This window comes from Colius striatus, chromosome 4, assembly GCF_028858725.1.
Source record: "Colius striatus isolate bColStr4 chromosome 4, bColStr4.1.hap1, whole genome shotgun sequence".
Lineage (NCBI taxonomy): Eukaryota > Metazoa > Chordata > Aves > Coliiformes > Coliidae > Colius > Colius striatus.
In genome coordinates, this window is record NC_084762.1 from 80,650,371 (window position 1) to 80,670,041 (window position 19,671).

Genomic DNA, 19,671 nt, shown 5'->3' on the forward strand with positions numbered 1-19,671 from the left:
GAAATAAAACCTGTTCCTAGCTACTCATTTCAAATGGACTGTTTCCTTTCTTTGTCACAAAGAAAATATCATTATTTTTTAGAAGTAATTTTTCAGCTTTTGACCCTCCATTCTTACAGCTTTCTGTTTAAACTTCTGGCTTCAAATCTAGTCTGAGGAGAACATCAAGAGAGAAAGAAGTATGTTCTCACTTTTCTGAATGTCCATTGGTAAACAATCTAAATATAGTAGACAAGAAAAATTTTAAAAACATAAATAATACCATTTTTATTACTTTAATATTTTAAATAGCAATCAATATATATATGCAAATGCCTCTTCTTTCTTGATGTTTTTTAAACACTAATTTCTGAATAATTTCTGATTCTTTCTCTCCATTGCTCCTCTTATGTAACAAGAATAGATTTTTTTAAAGCTAAAACAAAAAAATATGAAATTTTATTTAAATATGCACATCCTCTGATTAGCCATAATGAACACAATCCCACTAGAAAGAGATATAATCAATTGTCTCACAGCAGAGGTATTTCCTTATTGCTAAAGACATTTTTCATCTTAAGGTGACCAGGAGTACTCTGCTATTCACTTTTAAAAAATAGTTATCAAATCAACATTCTGGGTTTTGCTTAATTTGTTATCTGTGAAACTATGTTTGACCTCTCTACCTAGAGATACCTAGAGATATTTTGTTAGTTTCTTCAACCTTTGTGCATCCGTTCATATTGCAGTGTGTGACTACACATCCACATAGCAGTAATTTGACACTAAGCTATTTGCAGCTAGATTCAATGGAACTTTGGTTGAAGCTAGTTGCTGGCATAGCCTCACATCTTGTATAGTGTTCTATGATTTACCTTAGCAAAGACTATGAACTCATTTTAAACAATATGATTTCTGCTTCTGATGGTACCTGCTTTTATCAGTAAATTATGTTGTTTCTTATTTGACATTCCATTGATGAAGGAAAATGTATCAGTATATCCTAGAGATGGGTTCTTCTCCAAAATACTTCTTCTTACTTCCATGGGTTTTAAAATTGGATCTTGGATAAGATTCTCAGCTATAGCTATATAGCTACCTTAAAGCAGAGAAACACTAACTCTGGATCTGCTTTTTGCTCAGATGTTCTGTTATTGACACAGAGAGTAAAATCAATTTTTGTATTCATTTTTTCTATTTGTGTTGTTTTCTTTGTACATATCATTTTATATGCACAGTGGTTTTAAACTTAAAGAGAGTAGATTTAGATTTATATTAGGAAGATTTTTTTTCTGTTATGAGTGTGATGAAACATTGGAACAGGTTGCCCAGAGAAATTATGGATATTCCATCCCTGGAAGTGTTCAAGGTCAGTCTTGTCAAAGCTTTGAGCAACCTTATCTAGTGAAAGATGTCCCTGCACTTGGCAAGGGTGGTGACCTTAATGAACTTGAAAGATCCCTTCCAACCAAACCATTCCATGACTCTATGATAAGTAAGAGACTACATGATTATTTACAAATACAAATGCATTTACAGACACAGAATTATCACTATGTATTTACCAGTGCTGCTGAAAAGCCTTCAACTATTCTCATAAACAGTAACCAATGCATCAAATGCAACGATTATTCACTCTTATTCAGGTTAATTTCTAATTAGATGGATGAAACTATAAAATACTATCCATAGCTGCAGAAACCAAGAAAAAGTACTCATGAGTAGAAGTAAGTCCATAATAAAATTACATTCTCTTCTTTCATACATTAAGGACAGATAAAAACATTAAAAGTCTTCCTAAATGTGACACAGAAGTTGAGTACAACCTTTTTCCCAGGGAGGCCATCCTCTCACATATGTTTGGTTTCTAAAACTTGAAACGTTTACAGTCATGTGATCATTAACATAACTTAACCTGTGATCACTCCACTCCAACTCCCAACAGTCTAATGACATTCCTAGTCAATAAAAAATTGAAAAAAAACAACCAGACAGAATAACTTAAAGTAGCTGTTGAAAAGTACTCTTAATAGGAAAATATGTTTTCTTATTTCTTATTCTCATTGTTATTAAAATAGCGCGAAGAGAAAATCTGTGATCAAATACTTTTAAAAGGTCACGGACGTTGGTATCCATATTTTCAGATACTTAACTGACATCTCTAAATCAGAGTCCTGTTAGTATTAGTAACTGAGACAGCCTTAAATTGAAATTCTGTATCTTTGTATAGTGATTTTAGAGATATTATGGCAATTTTCTTTTTTCAGTAATGTTATTAAAGTTATCAAAGTTATAAATATTAATATTTGTACACTCAGCCTTAGAAATCACCCCAAAACTCTTGCCATAAACAGGTATAACAGAATATTAATAAATTTATTTAAGCACCAATCTTCATAATTTTAATGTATTAGAAGTATTACAGACACATTCTGAATTTGCTTTAGTTTAAGATAAAATACATATTTATGTTTCTAAGACATTAATAAGAACATTGGTCAAATAAGGCAACAAGAACAAACAGATCTATGTCAATTATTAAAGATAATTATCCAGGTACTAAGAATTTCCTATCATTGTATTATCACTGCTACTTTATTGCTCCATTTCTTAATAACCACAGATCACCCTGAGGATCCAAGGGTTTGAGGCATAATATGCTTAGTCCAATATTCCTGTTTATTTAAAATAGATTCTTCTCTGCTTTGAGCAGATCCTGAAGTTGAAAATGTACTTATTTCCTCCTCTATAGAGACTTACCTAAATAAAAGTCAGTTCTTTACCATAATGGTATATCTTGAAAGGGAAAAACTATAAGAGGCATGCTGCTCTCTTAGGCCCAGTAATTGTGGCCTACAGCTGATACGACTATTTTGTAGTCTCCTGCAGTGGATGTGTGAACAGGATGGAGGGAAAAAAAAAATCCAAGACTATAAAGCTAACAAGCACTGAAATTTATTTTATGCTCAAAAAGATAATATACAGATGATAGTCTGAGACTGTGTACATTGCATGCTATGTGATTATCTCTTATGTTTATTTCATGACTGTGAGTAGAAGCAGTTATATGAAGAACAGCATAGATGCAATTGTCCTAATACTACAAAAGTGTTCTAAACTGTCTAAACAAACTTTGAAATGTCATGATCTTGCTAATCTTGAACAGAGACAGCATTTCCTAATCCTGCTTAGAATCATCATATCATCACAGAATCACAGGGGTTGGAAGGGATCTTTAGAGATCATCCAGTTCATCTCCCCTGCAGAAGCAGGTTCACCTAGATCAAGTCGCAAAGGAACGTGTCCAGGCAAGTCTTGAAGACTTCCAGAGAAGGAGACTCCACAACCTCCCTGGGCACCCTGTGCCAGAACTCCCTCACCCTCACAGTAAAAGAGTTTTTTCGTATGTTTAAATGGAACTTTTTGTGTTCCAGCTTCATTCCATTAGCCCTTGCCCTGTTGTTAGCTACACCAGAAAAAGAATGCCCTAAACTCCTGATATCCACCATTTATATACTTGTAAATATTAATAAGATACCCCCTCGGTCTCCTCTTTTCTAGACTAAACAGCTCCGGTTCCCACAGCCTTTCCTCATAAGAAAGATGCTCCAATTCCCTGATCATCTTGGAGGCCTTGTGCTGGACTTAGTTGCACTCCAGAAATCTCTTCACTCTAAGTCTGACAGGAACTGATTTTTCACTGTAAAAAATTCAGAATAACAAAAACATATAGCAAAAGAATATGAAATTAAGTAATGAGGTATTTAAACAATATGCCTAAATTTGAAGGCTGATCTCCTCCTGATAAATTTATGATTGTTTCATAAAAATTCAACAATAATATTCCCCTGTTATTTTATTTGAACCACAATTGAGGAAAAAACCTTATTCCAATACCAGGCTTACTTCAAGCCTTTTTATTCACTAAGTAATTAGGTTTCTAGATGTAACATAAAGTGTCTTGGAAAAGGTGTTTGGTTCTTCAATCATCTCTCAGCTAATTTAGAGCTACTAATTAAAAACATAACAGCTTTCTCAGTATAATAAATATTTTTATTATCCTACTAGTAGATGTTATTGTTTAGTTGAAATGATTAATCAGTTCATTCATCTGAAACAAATTATCACTTCAGTTTACTGAATAGCATAGATTAAATTAATACTTAAGTAATTATTTTTTTCTTCTAGTTAATAGGGAAAAGCAAATAAACTTCCAGTGGAAAATAATAAAATAAAATTAGGAAACACTGAAAAATTCCTTCTTATCAATTATCAAACAGCACATAAAGAAAAGCTGTGAAAGAACCAACCATAAAATATTCCAGATATTTGATTGCCGTAAATAGGAGAAACAGAATCTCATCCATATAATCTCTAAAGTAGTCTTAACCATTTACCACAGTTTCCAGTTTGGCAACAAATATGTTGTCAGTCTATCTGAGTCTGTAACAGAAACGTGAACTTAAAATTTACTGAAGATTTTAAAGTGAAATAGTTCAAGAGCTAAATGAGAACCTTTTTCATTTGTGGGGAATGCAAATCTTGTGTAACTCTAAGCATGTCGTTTTATTTTTGTGAAAACATCAGCACAGAAAGGACAGAGAATTCATCCAAACTGAGATGAGAGTGTTATTTTTCATATAGAAATTACTATATTTTCATACTTTAATTAATATTATAATAATTCCTTGTAATAGTATTATAAAGGTGTAGGAATTAATGATTCTCTTAATTCATATTAGTTGCTCTGCATTTATCAAAGCAGTAAGAGTGAAATTGACTGGTAGAAATTGCCTTAATTTACAGTCAGCAAAGTCTTTCCTTTCAGCTGAGGATATTACCACATACTTCAGTATATATAACAATTATTCAAATTTACAATACTAAAAGCTTGACCCACAAACAAAACTAGATGATTTACATTTTTGAGGTTCAACACACTGCTGCTTTCGTTTGTACTTCCTATTTAAGTTTAGAGTCTACCATCAAAATAGAAAGTGCTAAAATTTAGACACTTCCTTGATCTATGAAATGAAAATAAAATTTATTCTCCTTGGATATAACATAAAGATGTTAAATCCTAATATCAGCTAAGACTTCTCAGATCTGGTTTCAGATGGAATGAAAGGAAATGAAACCACAAGAGTAATCAGATTTAACATCTCATTGATATTATGACACAATGGTAGTTTTGCAATTATACCAAAGCTTGCAGTTTTATGCATCCCTCTGAAAAGCCCCAAAGCTCACAAAAGAAGTATTTTAAGCATTGAAAAATCTAAAGACATACTATAAAATTCATAAATATGCAAATATCTTTGAGAAAAAGAGCTGCTAGAAGCTTCTCCTGTAGCTGATAGGACTAATGCAAATCAATTTTAAGATGGACTCGCAGCTGACCAAGGCCTGGCCAATTAGTGATGGATGTAACGCCTCTGTGTATAACTTATCCGAGAAGAGGAAGAACTTGCTGTGCAGTTGCTAAAAGGCAGCAGCAACAGGGAATGAGAATGTGAAAATGTCTCTGCAGACACCAAGGTCAGTGGATAAAGAGGAGGAGGAGGGCGCTTACGCCCTGAAAGAAAGACTCCCCTGTGGCCTGTGGTGAAGACCATGGTGAGGCAGCTGTGCCCCTGAAGTCCATGGAAGTCACCAGGGAGCACAGATCCATCCACAGATGTGGACCCATGGAGGACCCCAGGCCCTAGCAGGTGGATGCCTTAAGGAGGATGTGACACTGCGGGAAGCTCAACCTGGAGCAAGTTCCTGGCAAGACCTGGGAGCCTGTGGGGAGAGAAGATCCAGAGCAGGTTTGCTGTCAGGACTTGTGATCCTTTGAGGGACTCAGGCTGGAGCAGTCAGTACCTGAAGGACTGTTCTCCTGATGGATGTGACGAGCTGCCACCATGGGAGGCCCCATGCTGGTGCAGTTTGTATAGAACAGTAGACCATGGGAAGGTCTCATGCTGAAGAAGTTTATGAAGGACTGTCTCCTGTGGGAGGGATCCCACAGTGTAGCAGTGGGAAGCGTGAGGAAGTGTCCCCATGAGAAGAAGCAGTGGCAAAGTCCATCTGTAATGAACTGACTGCAACACCCATCCCCTATCCCCCATCCCCTGTGCTGCTGAGGGGATGGAAGGAGAGTCCTGGAAAGAAGGAGGTATCGGAGGAGGTGTTTTAAGATTCGGTTTTGTTTCTCATCTGCCCGTCCTGATGGTTCATTAATAAATCAAACCTTTTTCTTTCCAAGTTGAGTCTGTTTTGCCTGTGGTACTAGTGATTGCTGAGTGATCTCCCTGTCCTTATCTCAACTCACAAACCTCCCATTATATTTCCCTCTCTCCTGTCCAGTTTAGGAGGAGGAGTGATAGAATGAACTTGGTGAGCATCTGGCACCCAGCCAGGGCTAAATCATCACAATTCCCCCCTCAAAAAAAAGGACAGAGAAGCTATAAATCATGGTTTAATACTTCAGAAATGAAAGACACCTCTGTTCCTCTTCCACATTAAAATACTAATTCTGACGTGATTTCAACCGAGTGATAGAAACTGTGACAGGAGAAACGTTCAATAATTTATCAACAGTCCTGGCTCACTGGAAAGGTGCCTTTTGACTGGAGGTTAGCAAATGTGATGCTCATTTACAAGAAGGGCAGGAAGGAGGACCTGGGGAACCACAGGCCTTTCAGCCTGACCTTGGTCTCAGGGAAGGTTATGGTGCAGATTGTGTCGAGAGCCATCACATGGCACATACACGACAGTCAGGTGATCAGTTCCAGTCACCATGGCTTTACTAAAGGCAGCTACTGCTTGGTCAACATGATCTCTTTCTACAACAAGGTGACTCACTTAAGTGGATGAGGGAAAGGCTGTGGATATTGTCTACCTGAACTTCAATAAAGACTCTGACACCCTTCCCTCTCACATTCTCCTGTAAAAACTGAATGCTTATGGTTTGTAATGGCGTACTCTTTGCTATTGTCCCAGTAGAGATACCAGGACCAGGTAGCTGATCCTGGGGAGGGCTAAGGACAAAGTGGTCTGAAAGGAATGGTTTTATTTTTCTCATCATCCAACTGTGTTACTGCTTTCTGTTTGTTCTGTTTCTAGTTCATGGTGAATTAAACTGATCTTGCTTTCCTTCGAGGGTCTGCTTTGCCTGCAACTATAATCAACAAGTGAACCCTCCCTATCCCTGTCTCAATCCATGAGGCTTGGGTGAGGAGGTGCTTCCTTCACAGTTGGACTTGAAATGTAAAAAACTGAATGGATGGTCAAACTCAGAGAGTGGTGGTGAATGGTGTTATATCCAGTTGGCAGTCGGTCACCAATGCTCGGTGCTGGGGCCTGTTTTGTTTAACATCTTTATCAATGATCTGAATGAGAGGATCAAGTGCACCCTCAGTGGGTTTGCAGATGACAAGAAGTTGGCCAGGACTGATGCTCTGCTTGAGAGAAGGATGGCTCTTCAGAGGGACCTGAACAGGCTGGACCAGTGGAACAAGTTCAATTCTGTGAGATTCAACAAGGCCAAGTGTTGGGTCCTGCACTTAGGCCACAACAATCCCATGCAACGTTACAAGATTGAGGTACAGTGGCTGGAAAGCTGTTCAGCAGAAAAGGACCTGAGGTTGTTCATTGACATCTGCCTGAATATGAGCCAGCAGTGTGCCCAGATGGCCAAGAAAATCAATTATACCCTGGCTTGTATCAGAAAGAGTGTGGCCAGTAGAACTAGGGAAGCAAACGTTTCTCTGTACTGTTGAGGCCACACCTTGAATACTGTGTTCGTTTGGGCCCCTCACTACAAGAAAAATATTCAGGTGCTGGAGCAGGTCTTAAGAGCAATGAAGCTGGTGAAGGGTCAAGGGCACAATTCATATGAGGAGCAGCTAAGGGAACTGGGGTCGTTAATCTGGAGAAAAGGAGGTTAAGGGGAGAACTTACTGCTCTCTACAAGGAACTGAGTTATAATAGTAGATGTTTGCAGAATCACAGAATCTGAAGGGTTGGAAGGGATCTCAGAAGATCATCTAGGCCAAGTAACAAGTGATAGAAGAGAAAATGACCTCAGGTTGCACCAGAGGAAGTTTAGATTGGATATCAGGAAAACGTTATTAAGCATGGGAAGAGACTGTCCAGGGAAGTGGTGGAATCACCACCTTTGGAGGTATTTAAAAGACATGTAGATATTGCACTTAAGGACATGGTTTAGTGGTGGATATTTTAGTACTAGGTTAATTGTTTGACTTTATCTTAAGCACTGAAAGATATCCTAAATTGTTGAAGACTGAATCTGTGTACATGGTGGTGAATATAAACATCTGAGTTAACACAGAAAAGCTTATTTGAGACAGGATTGCTTTATATCTAAAGGAATATAATGAAGACAAAAGGTGAGAAGTATGGATTATAATTACATGAGGAGGGCACAATACTGAAAAGTTTTGTAAGTAGAAGAATTTTGTAAAAGCATTTTTTGCAGTACCCTCATCCTCACCCTGATCTTCATGAACTCTTTCCCTGAAAGGTAGTAGAATACTTCAAGATGGATCCTTGGAAATGGTCACAGTGACTCCTATCATGGAATCATAGAATCATATATTCATTACCATTGGAAAAGACTTTTAAGATCACCAAGTCCAATTACTAACTTAACACTGCCAGGCCTATCACTAAACTACACCACATCACTCAGCATCTCATCTATGTGTCTTTAAAATATCTTCAGGGATGGTGACTCCACTACCTCCCTGGACAGCCCATTCTAAGGTTTAATAACCCTCTTGGTGAAAAAGTTCTTCCTAAAATCTAATCCAAACCTCTCCTGGTAACTTGAGCCCATTTCCTCTTGTGCCATCATTTGTTACTTGGGAGAAGAGACCAACTGACATCTCAGCACAACCTCCTTTCAGGTAGCTGTAGAGATTGATGTCTTTTCTTATCCTCCCCTTCTCCACAGCACAGTATTTGAAGCGTGTCCTCACCAGTGCTGAGTACAGGACAAAAATCACTTCCTTGGTCCTACTGGCCAAACAATTTTTGACATAACCCAGGAAGACTCACAGATAGCCAGGACTCATGGATTCCCTGGCTAGATTTCTCTCTTTCTTACTGTCAACCAGATAAACTTCTGTATCAAGAAACACACACTCAGAGACTCCTCAGTTATTTTGTGAAGATGACATCCCTATTGATTTCTGGAGCTACAAAGGTAGGAAAATGAAGAGGAAAAAAAAAAGAGGAGTAAAGGCTGAGTTCAATGGCCTATATGTACTGATTAGTGAAAACGTATTTCACTTCATAAAAAGCTGATGATGTTTACGAACAGCTAAGTAATGACTATTCATTCCAGTCACAAAGCCAGGAAAAGTTACTTACAACACTTAGTATCTGCGTTATAAAGCCAAAAGTACCAATATCCCTATTAGAACACCATTTGCTTAGATGAAATCTAGACTGGTTCATGAGGCTGGTATGATTTGTGTTTTTCATAATTTTGTATAGCTAAATAGTTAAAAGAACCAGGTGAGTAGGTTAATAGAGTTTTAGACTTTTTTTAGTCTGAGATTGAAAACTGATAAATTTCTATCACCTGAACAGTGTACCCTATCAGGCAAACTGTATCTTGTTTCAAATGGAAGCACTGTTAGCCTTTCCAGTTGTCTGGAATTTTATGTAGTCATATATCCAAAACGAATGTTGCTAGAAGGATCACAAGATGTGAGAGGTCTTTTTTCCTTTTCTTCCATTAAGAGACTGATGTAATCACATTCCTTTGATTATTTTGTTACCTGTGATTCCTAGGAATGAAGAGTAAAACTATAAATTTCCACAGCATAGCTAATGCTTGAAAAGTCAGGCTCTCCAGAGAGAGATTACCTGTTCTCTTCCTAGCTTCATATGCAGTTAGGTGAAATTTGGGGTAGACCATGGCCGTGTTCGAACAGCAGTAATGAGGAAGGGAGGCAGGTTGTCCCTGAATCCCAGAAGTCTTCTGGTCAAAAGTAAGCTATTTTGAACTACGTAATTAACCCCACACTGGTAAGACTTGAAGAGTAAGAAAGCGGTTTTACACATATATGGACATTAAGAGTGTAACAAAACCACCCTCATTATAGAATTATAGAATTGTTTCATCTGGAAGAGAACTTTAAGATCATTGAGTCCAGCCTTTGTTCTAGTCCTACCAACCACTAGATCATTTCCCTAAGTGTAACATCCACTTGTCTCTTAAATATCCCAAGGAAAGCTGTGATTCCCCCACCTCCCTGGGCAGCCTGTTCCAAGGCCCGACAACCCTTTCAGTAAAGAAATTCCTCCTAATATCCAGCCTGAACCTCCCCTGGCACAACTTGAGGCTGTTTCCTCTTGTTCTATTGCTTGTTACTAGGGAGAATGGACTGATCCCTGCTTTGCTACAACTTCCTCTCAGGTAGTTGTAGAGAGAAATAAGGTCTTTCCTGAGCTTTCTTTTCTCCAAGCTAAACAGCCCCAGATCCCTCAGCCCTTCCTCATACGAAACATGCTCCAAATCCCTTACTAGCTACGTAGCTCACCTCTGTATCCTTTCCAGCACCTCAACATCCTTCTTGTAGAGAAGGGCCCAAAACTGGATACGGTGTTTGAGGTGCGGCCTCAGCAAAGCTGAGTACAGGGAAATGATCACCTCCCTCCTCCTGCTGAAAACATTGTTCCTGATCTAGGCTAGGATTCCATTGGCCTTCCTGGTCACCTGGGCACATTGCTGGCTCATATTCAGCTGCTGTCACCCAACACTTCCAGGCCCCTCTCTGCCTGGCAGCTTTCCTGTCACCCCTCCCCAAACCTGTAGTGCTGCTGGGGGTTGTTGTGGCCCAAGTACAGGACCCAGCACTTTGCCTTACTGAAACTCATGGCATAGGCCTTGGTCCAGCCATCCAGCCTATCCTGATCTCTCTGTAAAGCTTCCCTGCCCTCAAGCAGATCAACACTTCCACCCAGCTTGGTGTCATCTGCAAACTTACTAAGGGTACACTCTATCCCCTCATCCAGATCATTAATAAAGATGTTAAACAGGATTGGCCCCAGCACTGAGCCCTGGGGGACACCACTCGTGACCGGCTGCCAACTGGATTTCACTGCATTGACCATGACCCTTTGTACCCAATATCTAACCAGTTTTTCACCCAGGAAAGTGTATGCCCATCCAGGACAAGAACAGCCAATTTCCCCAGAAGAATGCTGTGTCAAATGCCTTACTAATGTCAAGGTAGACAACATCCACAGCCTTTCCTTCATCCAAAAAGAGGGTCATCCTGTCATAGAAGGAGATCAGGTTTGTTAAACAGGATCTGCTCTTCATAAACTCATGCTGACTGGGCCCTATCACCTGATTGTCCTGCATATGCTGCATAATAAAACTTAGGAAGATCTGCTCCATCAGCTTCCTGGGCATTGAAGTCAAACTGAAAGGCCTGCAATTTCCCAGGTGATCCTTCCATCCCTTCTTATATATGGCTGTTATATTGGCTGACTTCCAATCAGATGGGGCCTCCCTAGTCAGCCAGGACTGCTGTTAAATGATGGACAGTGGCTTGAGGAGCACCCCTGACAGTTCCCTTAGCAATTTAGGATGTATCCCATCTGGCCTCACAGATTTGTGGTCTTCAATGTGGAGCTGCAGGTCACTGATCATCTCTTTCTGAATGTAGGGGTGTCATTTTGTTCCTTGCCCCCATCTCTTGGCTTGGGGGGTTGACTTTCCCCAGTGGAACTGAGGTAAAGATGCACCTCAGTCTTATCCTCATCTTTTATTATCAATTTTCCTTCTGGATCTAATAGGGGATGGAGGTTCTTCCTGGTCTCTCTTACATTAAAAAGATCTAATCAACAATGATGCAAGCATTTCATTTTGTGCTGCAAAAGTACTTCAATTCTGTGTTAAGTGAACTTAACAAGCAAAATTGTTTAGAAAATCTGTCACCACTCTGTCTCCTCCTCAGGACAGCAACATGTATTGGAAGGCATGAAAGTGACAAATGTAATACAGTCTGTCATCATTTGGACTCAGGAACCCAGACTAATTTCAGCTATTTTAATAGCAGCCTTTTATGTGAACAAGGTTTGATAATTTAATACTTGGAGCTGCTGGAGTCATACTGCTCAGAAAAAAACCCAATAAAATGACTTTAGAAAACTTTCAAAAATTCATTGGTATTATAGTAAAATTATTTTGCTTACTGTGAAACCAGTGATTTCTTCGAAGACCACAGATGCAATCTTATCATTCTATTTGTTATTAGGTTATTAAGACAACTGTATTGTTGCCATATATTTATAGTCAAACTCAATAGCTTAAGCTATTTAGTGTTCTATATTAAAACAGTCAATATTATATTCAAAAACATCTTAATATTAGAGACAAAACTAATCATTTTAATTGAAAAAATGTAAAAGCAGCATTGGAAAACTGACTTCAAATCATATCAAGCAACTAAAATAGTAAATCTCTTCAACCTTTATTTCAAAAATACATTGTATAATTTGATCTTTTTTAAAAGTCACCCTATGGTGACTTTTTTATCAGCATCTGTTCATTTGGCAAACATGTTAAGTACTGAACCAATGAATGAGATACTACCCAGCTGTGAGTTTGTGTCTATAAAACCTGCCAGTCCTTTTTCTCATAAACCTAGAAGGATTCATATGTAAGTGGAAAGTGATGTGAAATGACCTTCTGTTGCTTCTTTAAATTATGTAGTCAGCACCCGAATGACACAATCTTGACCTTGAATTAGAAAAGTAAACCAGAAGTTAATAGTTAAACAACTAATGCCTACCTTTATTCTCTCAAAATTGTAACCTGCAATGTCCAGCTACTTTATTGAGAGCAGACAGCACAGTAATTCCTGTGTACTTATCAATACGTTAAAAAATATATTCACTATCTACCAGGTGTCTTCAACATATATTGCTACTAGTGGATTCATACCTAAATTAAGTACTAAGTATTATTGCTCTGTGTTTGAAATATAATGAAAATAAAAAAATCTTTGGCACAGCCTTGTTAAAACTTACAAAATATTCTTCAAATAAATACATTTTTACATTGCTGGGACAACAATTTCCTAGTTTGCATATGTAACCAAAATTCTTGACTTATAATTCTTTTTATATCAAACTCTATTTTTTTTTCTATTTTAAGTAGCATTTTTAGAGGTATTTGTTATATATTCTGGAGAAGGAAATGCTTTATACTTGCTAAAAAAAATCCTAAAGCATAACAAAAAAATATCTCCAGCATATAACTCATTCTGCCTTTCATCTTCCTTTTCCAGATGGAAATAGAAATCCGCTATATATTCATTGTGTAGACAGGCTACAGGCCATGGCTTCTTATTTCTGTAGAACATCTAACATAATGCTGTTCATCACATGAAATTCTTCTTGCATATGTAACATAGCAACATTTAAACAAGTAGGAATTTTATGACCTGGTATATGCTTAATAGTAAGACAGATTTCCTTCACCTTCAGTATTAGATTTAAGAGATTTGAGACTGAGGAATCACTAAGTAAAGCTTGAATTTTAATTGTCTGACATTAAGCCTCTAAATGGCTGCTAACTGAAATGTATCTGAAAATGTCTAGCCTTACCATATAGTCAGAAGTTGAAATCATGAAGCTATCTGTGTACAACGTGATTACTGATGAATGTAGATTACACTAGCAGCAATGTTCTTTAATCCATTTAGGCCATGGTAGCTGCCAGAAACAAATATATCAAAAGAAGACTGTGCTACTTCTTTTACATTACAAAGAGTTTCTCTCCTTCTAAAAATGATGAATAAATGCTTTAGATGGAATGAATGATACTATGGAAATATGTATCACTCCCTGTTGATTACAGGAAACATCTACATGGCTTAAACTACATATCTAATGTCCTTAGTTACCTAACTGAACCAGGAGGAAATATATTCAATCCAAGGCTTAAATTACATCTTTACATACCTATTTGCTTCGCATGCAAACTTAAAACATATATGCACATAAATCAGCAATGTTTAAGGGAAGCTCTTCAAGACAAAATACATTCACAGACTTAGAACATCATGACTTAGACTACACAGATCAAAATACAAATCATGTTACTGCATCTGACTCCAAAGGTTCATATCTTACACTTACAGATGAAGTTCCAGTAAGTTTTTTATGCCCATTTATCATGCAGAAGACAAACTTTATTTTTTCTTATGTTTCTGGTGCATCAACTCTATATTCTTTTCTTGCTAAAATGCACACAACACAGTGATCCAGAATCTACCAATTTTTAGTGTATTTATTATGTAACTATTTAAGCTTTTACTTTAAGGAAGACATGAACTATTCCTTAAAAATGCATTGTACAGTTCAAAAAATAGTTTATTATTTTCTGTTTAGTCAAAGTAATAGTGGAAGTTAAATTCATATTCAGTCATTCAATGCACAATGAATGCACATTGAGAATATTAAATTTCAAGGGTGGTGGGAAAGTGTATTATTTGTTTCTAGCACAGTGTACACAATCTACATTTTGTTCTGGCTCTAGATGACTTGACTCCATTCTTATCCCTCTTCATCATTTTTCACCAATTCTCAAAATGTACTTGACAATGGAGTCATATGAAAAGACATGTAACTGCCACAATTAAGTCCACTCAGAGAATTCTCAGGTCAAAATAACACTCTGGCAATGAGCTAAATTAACATAAAGCACCATTTACAACAATGTTACAAACATTTTCCCCTTTTTAAATGTCAGCTTTTCTGTCTTCATGCTCAATTCTTGTAAACATATTGTGTAAGGCAAAACATGGAAGATTTAATCTCAAAACAGTTCTATGATGCACATGGGAAGTTTGTGGGTTTAGTTTTGTGTTTTTTTTCAAAAAATACAAATAAATAGTGGTTCTTTTTCTTGGAAAAGTGGTCTCTTTTGGGGAAGGAAAGGTGGGCTGTCTTACTTTTTGTAAAATACATTGTACAAACTGGATCCTTGTCCCTTTCTCCTGAACTTAGTATGAGCCTTTATAGAGTTGAGCATACAAGCATTTGAAGCAGTCTGTGGTTTTACTCCATTTTGCTGACAAGTAATCACTGTTTGGACAATGCAGTTCAACTGACTTTAATGTGCTTCTTTGTATGAAAAGAGGACTGGAAACAGAATAAAATTCCTGCCTATGGTAGCACTTTGATATTTCAGATATCTTCTATCATCTGTACATCCCATTCAGAAAAATATTTCTTAATTGAATAATTGTTTAGTTCATGGCTAAAGATACTAAAAAGCTAGATATTAAATCTTCCACATTTTAAAAATGTCAGACCATACTTGTCAGCCACATTTCTTAAAGGAAAGTAAGGTCTACACAGTAGTGACAATAGTTTCAAGTTATTAAAAGCAAATATTAAACACAGTTATATAGCATCATAAATATAATTTGATTCTTATCCTTCTTAATCTGAGGTGGTCATTTAGGACATTCTGCTACTTATGATCTTTTTATTCTTCCAACACTAAACTTGGAAATCAAATCAAACAGTACTGAAATAACTCGTGTGATGCATCTTTTAAGCTAACAATTCTAGATGCAGTGATCTGTCTAACAGAAAACCCATTGACACTGTTCTATTTTTGTCTTTCAGAATAAAAGTTGTATGTATACCTTCCAGTATTTGCAAAAAATTACCTTCTTAACAGTAATAATGATAATAATAACAATAAAGTCCTGATATAGGTTGACCTGCTTCTGCAGGGGGGTTGAACTAGATGATCTCTAAAGGTCCCTTCCAACCCTAGCATTCTATGATTCTGTTATGTTTGAGTCTATTTAATTCTTCTCTTTATTGATTATTTAAAATAATTAAAAGCCATCTTATAATAGAAATTTTTTAAAAAGACATGAGGAAAAGCTGAACGTGGTAAAACAGCATGATAGAAAAGTGTAAATACAAGCCAGTTATTTGGGAAATGAGAGTATTTTATTTTAACTTCCTCATTTATAATAAGTAAACTGGGTCTATCTTCATTGCCAAAATTCTAAGAAATCTTGTCTCAAAATGTCATGCTTATCAATAAAGTGTCACTTTTAAAATATTACATTTTGCTGTAAGTGTAAACCAAACATAAAGTCTCCACGGAAACTAGCAATTTTGCCAATTCTATGTATGTTTTACAATGTTTTGTAGGAAAAAAAAAGTCCCCTGATTTAAATTTCTTGGGTTTTGTTGGCCACTGAGAATTGACACTAAATTTTCTGATAGTATAGCTTATAAGCCACACTTACATATTTTGCTGTGTGTGTTCAATTTATCTTTTGCTCTATTATACCAATTTAAAATATCAGTGGGAGAGTGTCAAGAAGATGAGTCTTCCATGTTTACAAAAGATTTTGCCTGTGGCATACTGTGTGCTTTTGTGAATCATTTATCTTCTAGCTTAAACCTGTCATGGTATGAAATATTGCAACCGTGATTCTGTATGACAGAATAATGAAACATTGAAAAAGTCCACACTGCAATGACTTTTCTACAAAATTTTGGGCTGCAGAACCTGAAAAGCTGCACATGAAATTGCTTTTCTTTTCACTCCCCCAAAAAATAATGCAGGTCAATGAGTTCCGTTTTATATATCAAATATGCTGTTCATTATTTGTGGAGGTTTTTCTATATTGACCTGGATTTATCTCTTTTTTAAAAAACTCTTCTCTAAGATATCATATACTGTACTGAATGCCAAAAGAGGTCTTGAAGAGGTTCCACAAAACAAATATTTGAATCCTATATTTCACATTAAAAGTCTGAGCCATTGAGAGGATTATGGCTTTCATGGAGTATCCTTTTATTTTCCTAAAAGATTGTTTTAACTCTTTGTCATTTTGAATAACCTCTGAAAAATATGAAACACCATGTCATGATGCACATTAGCAAGAGAATTCAAGATGAAATTTGACCAGCATGGAAAACTATCATTTTTGGGGAACCATCTTGCCAGTGAGCATTACCTACAAAATCCATACCAAGTACTGCAAGTCAAGACACTTTTCTTAATGCAACGTGTTCTATCAGAGCCTAAAATAATAGAAGTACAGGTAGTAATTTCCTAAAACCAATCTTAAAGAGATCAACATTAAAAATTTATGACTATCTTTCTCTGCAACTGTACTTGAAAATATTGTAATGAGATTGAGATGAAAGCTATTAGATGAAATGCTTTCATCACATAAATCTTGAAAATTTCATACTAAGACAATAATTACCTTGAGTGTGGTTTAACTTAGGTTAAATCAATTGATGAATTTACGTTGACTTTCTTAATGGTTGCTGATGCAGTAATCTCAGTAATGACAGATTAGAGAAAGATCATGAATTGGAAAAAAAATTGTAATAATAACTTACAAAAAATTACACCACTGCATAATTAAAACAAAAGTTCATTTTAAAATTGGAGCGTTTTGGTGCAAGGAATTCTGCTCCGTTACTGCAGAAGTATCATTAAGAAAAAAAAAGCAGCTACAATACTTGTGTTGGCCTATTTGATGTGTCTGACTATTACAAGGTATATTTTTCAGCTTTCAACACACAAGCATTCATTTTTTTGGTCTTCACAAAAATGTATTAAACACTTACACGACATGTTCCACAGCTACCTAGAGTAACCAAATATACTGTTTAAAAACAAGAAATAAAGATCTATCTTAAGGCTAATTATAGCTAATCTACCATAATCATATCCCCAATATATCAATGAATCCCTGTATGGAAGAGTTAATTGTATCTAAAGCATGGTTTTCTTTCTATGTATCTTCTTTTATTTTTTTTTAAAGTACTCTGAGATGGTCAACCACAATTGCTCAATACTGTTCGTAATATGCATAGTGTGCAAAGAAAATAAGCATTTGTCAAAGTATTCCAAGTAACTATGAAAAATGGTGGGATTTTGTAAATAACACTGTTATGTATTATTTTTGAAATTCTATCTTTATTTCTAGAAATCATAAAATTACATTTCCATCCATAATGTCAAATATGTGAAGAGCATTAACATTTTAATCCTTTACTATAGTAATTTCAACTCTTTACATGTTGATATTTGAACTATGAAATATGAGAAATTATGGAAATAGGAGGACAATCTTTCCCGTCTATCTAAAACAAATTACCTAGTTCAAAAGCATATGCTTGTAGCAGCTAGAAATAAATGACGAATTGTGTGAAGACATTTTTTTCTGAATGTTCTAGAGTAATAAGTAGAAATTCTCATGGTTTAGGAGACATTATATTTAAACTTCTATTTATTTTGTAGTAGTCTATGCTATACACACAAGAAATTATTTGGAAATTAAGGGAGTACTGTCATCACGAGTATGGCAGATGGATACACAGCAGTTCAAGTTTTGTCTTTAATTTGTATAAAATGTTTGTAGAAACAACATAAAGGAAGATTAATAAACACTCATCCCCATCTCCAGCACCTGTTCATTGACAAACTGAAACGTGAGCAGTGGGTCAGAATAAAGTCCTACTTAAGCAAACATAAATCTGAAGCCACAAATATTTGAAGAATAAATATTTCTCAAGGAGTATAAGAGTGACAATTTGATGAAGGATCTGAGAGTCTACAAAAACCTGACAAATACTCTCCAATTTCATTCTTCAGGAAATACTATGCTATTGCCTCATGACGCTGAGAAGCCAAGACCTATTAGGAACACTTCAAATAAATGCGCCTTCCTTTGGTTACATGGACTTACTGGACACACACTACACTTTCTAGAACCTTGTCAAATGATCTTGGGTAAAATTAAAACTTATCTGATACCACTAACTTATTTGACTAGCATCACAGCAATATTTTAAGTTACACGTTGGTTGTCACAGTGAGACAAAAATAAATAAACAATAATTTCAAAAGACAACAGTAAATAGAAGCACTTTGAGAAATTTGCATTATTTAAATGATAAAAGCTAAAAACAGAAATATCTTTTAAAGACAGTTTTTTCACATTAATATGTTTACTCTAAAAGCATTTAGGAAAATGATCTAGAATTGTAGAAAATATCTAAATAACAAAAGGTATGAGTAAGGCCAGATCTACTTACCAAATTCCTTAGGAACAGTGATCGAATAAACACAATTATGACCAACACTGTAATTCTTGGGATAGTTTGGTGATAATACAGTGCCTTCAGAGCCTGTTGACCGACTTCCACAGGGTGCTAGAAAGTGAAGATAACCAGTTTTGAATAATATTATAAAAAATCAATTTAAAATTATTTGGTTTATGTTGGTAAATGCTATTAGAGTAAATTTTATTACACTTCTACATAGGATTAAATTCATATACTCTACTAAGTACTGAGTATGTGCAACTTTTTAATATTTCAAAAGAGAATTGATGTCACTCTGCAGTTTTCCAGATCAATTATTGTTTTTCTTTCCTATTTAGCAACTGCCTTAAAAAAATAATGATGTACTTTACACACAGTATACTATTATTCATAGCATACAAAACTATAATTCATTTGAATGATGCTCTATACTCTGATAAAAGCAGAGATTATGCAGTCCTTCAGCACACTTGTAAAATCTTACTGATGCCAATAGATTCATAATTCAAAATAATGTATAGGACTACTGAAATAAGAAAGTCAGGATTCCTTGACTGA

General features: G+C 36.0%; 1 protein-coding gene across 3 annotated transcripts in view; it reads right to left on the reverse strand.

Annotated features, from left to right (window-relative positions):
* Window positions 1–19,671, reverse strand: part of CSMD3 (CUB and Sushi multiple domains 3) — a 611,954-nt gene that overhangs the window by 126,821 nt on the left and 465,462 nt on the right. For all 3 annotated transcript variants that reach the window (XM_061994596.1, XM_061994595.1, XM_061994594.1), the window contains one exon: window positions 19,105–19,221. In XM_061994596.1, coding sequence (XP_061850580.1) covers window positions 19,105–19,221 — 117 coding nt within the window. The remainder of the gene's footprint in view (window positions 1–19,104; window positions 19,222–19,671) is intronic.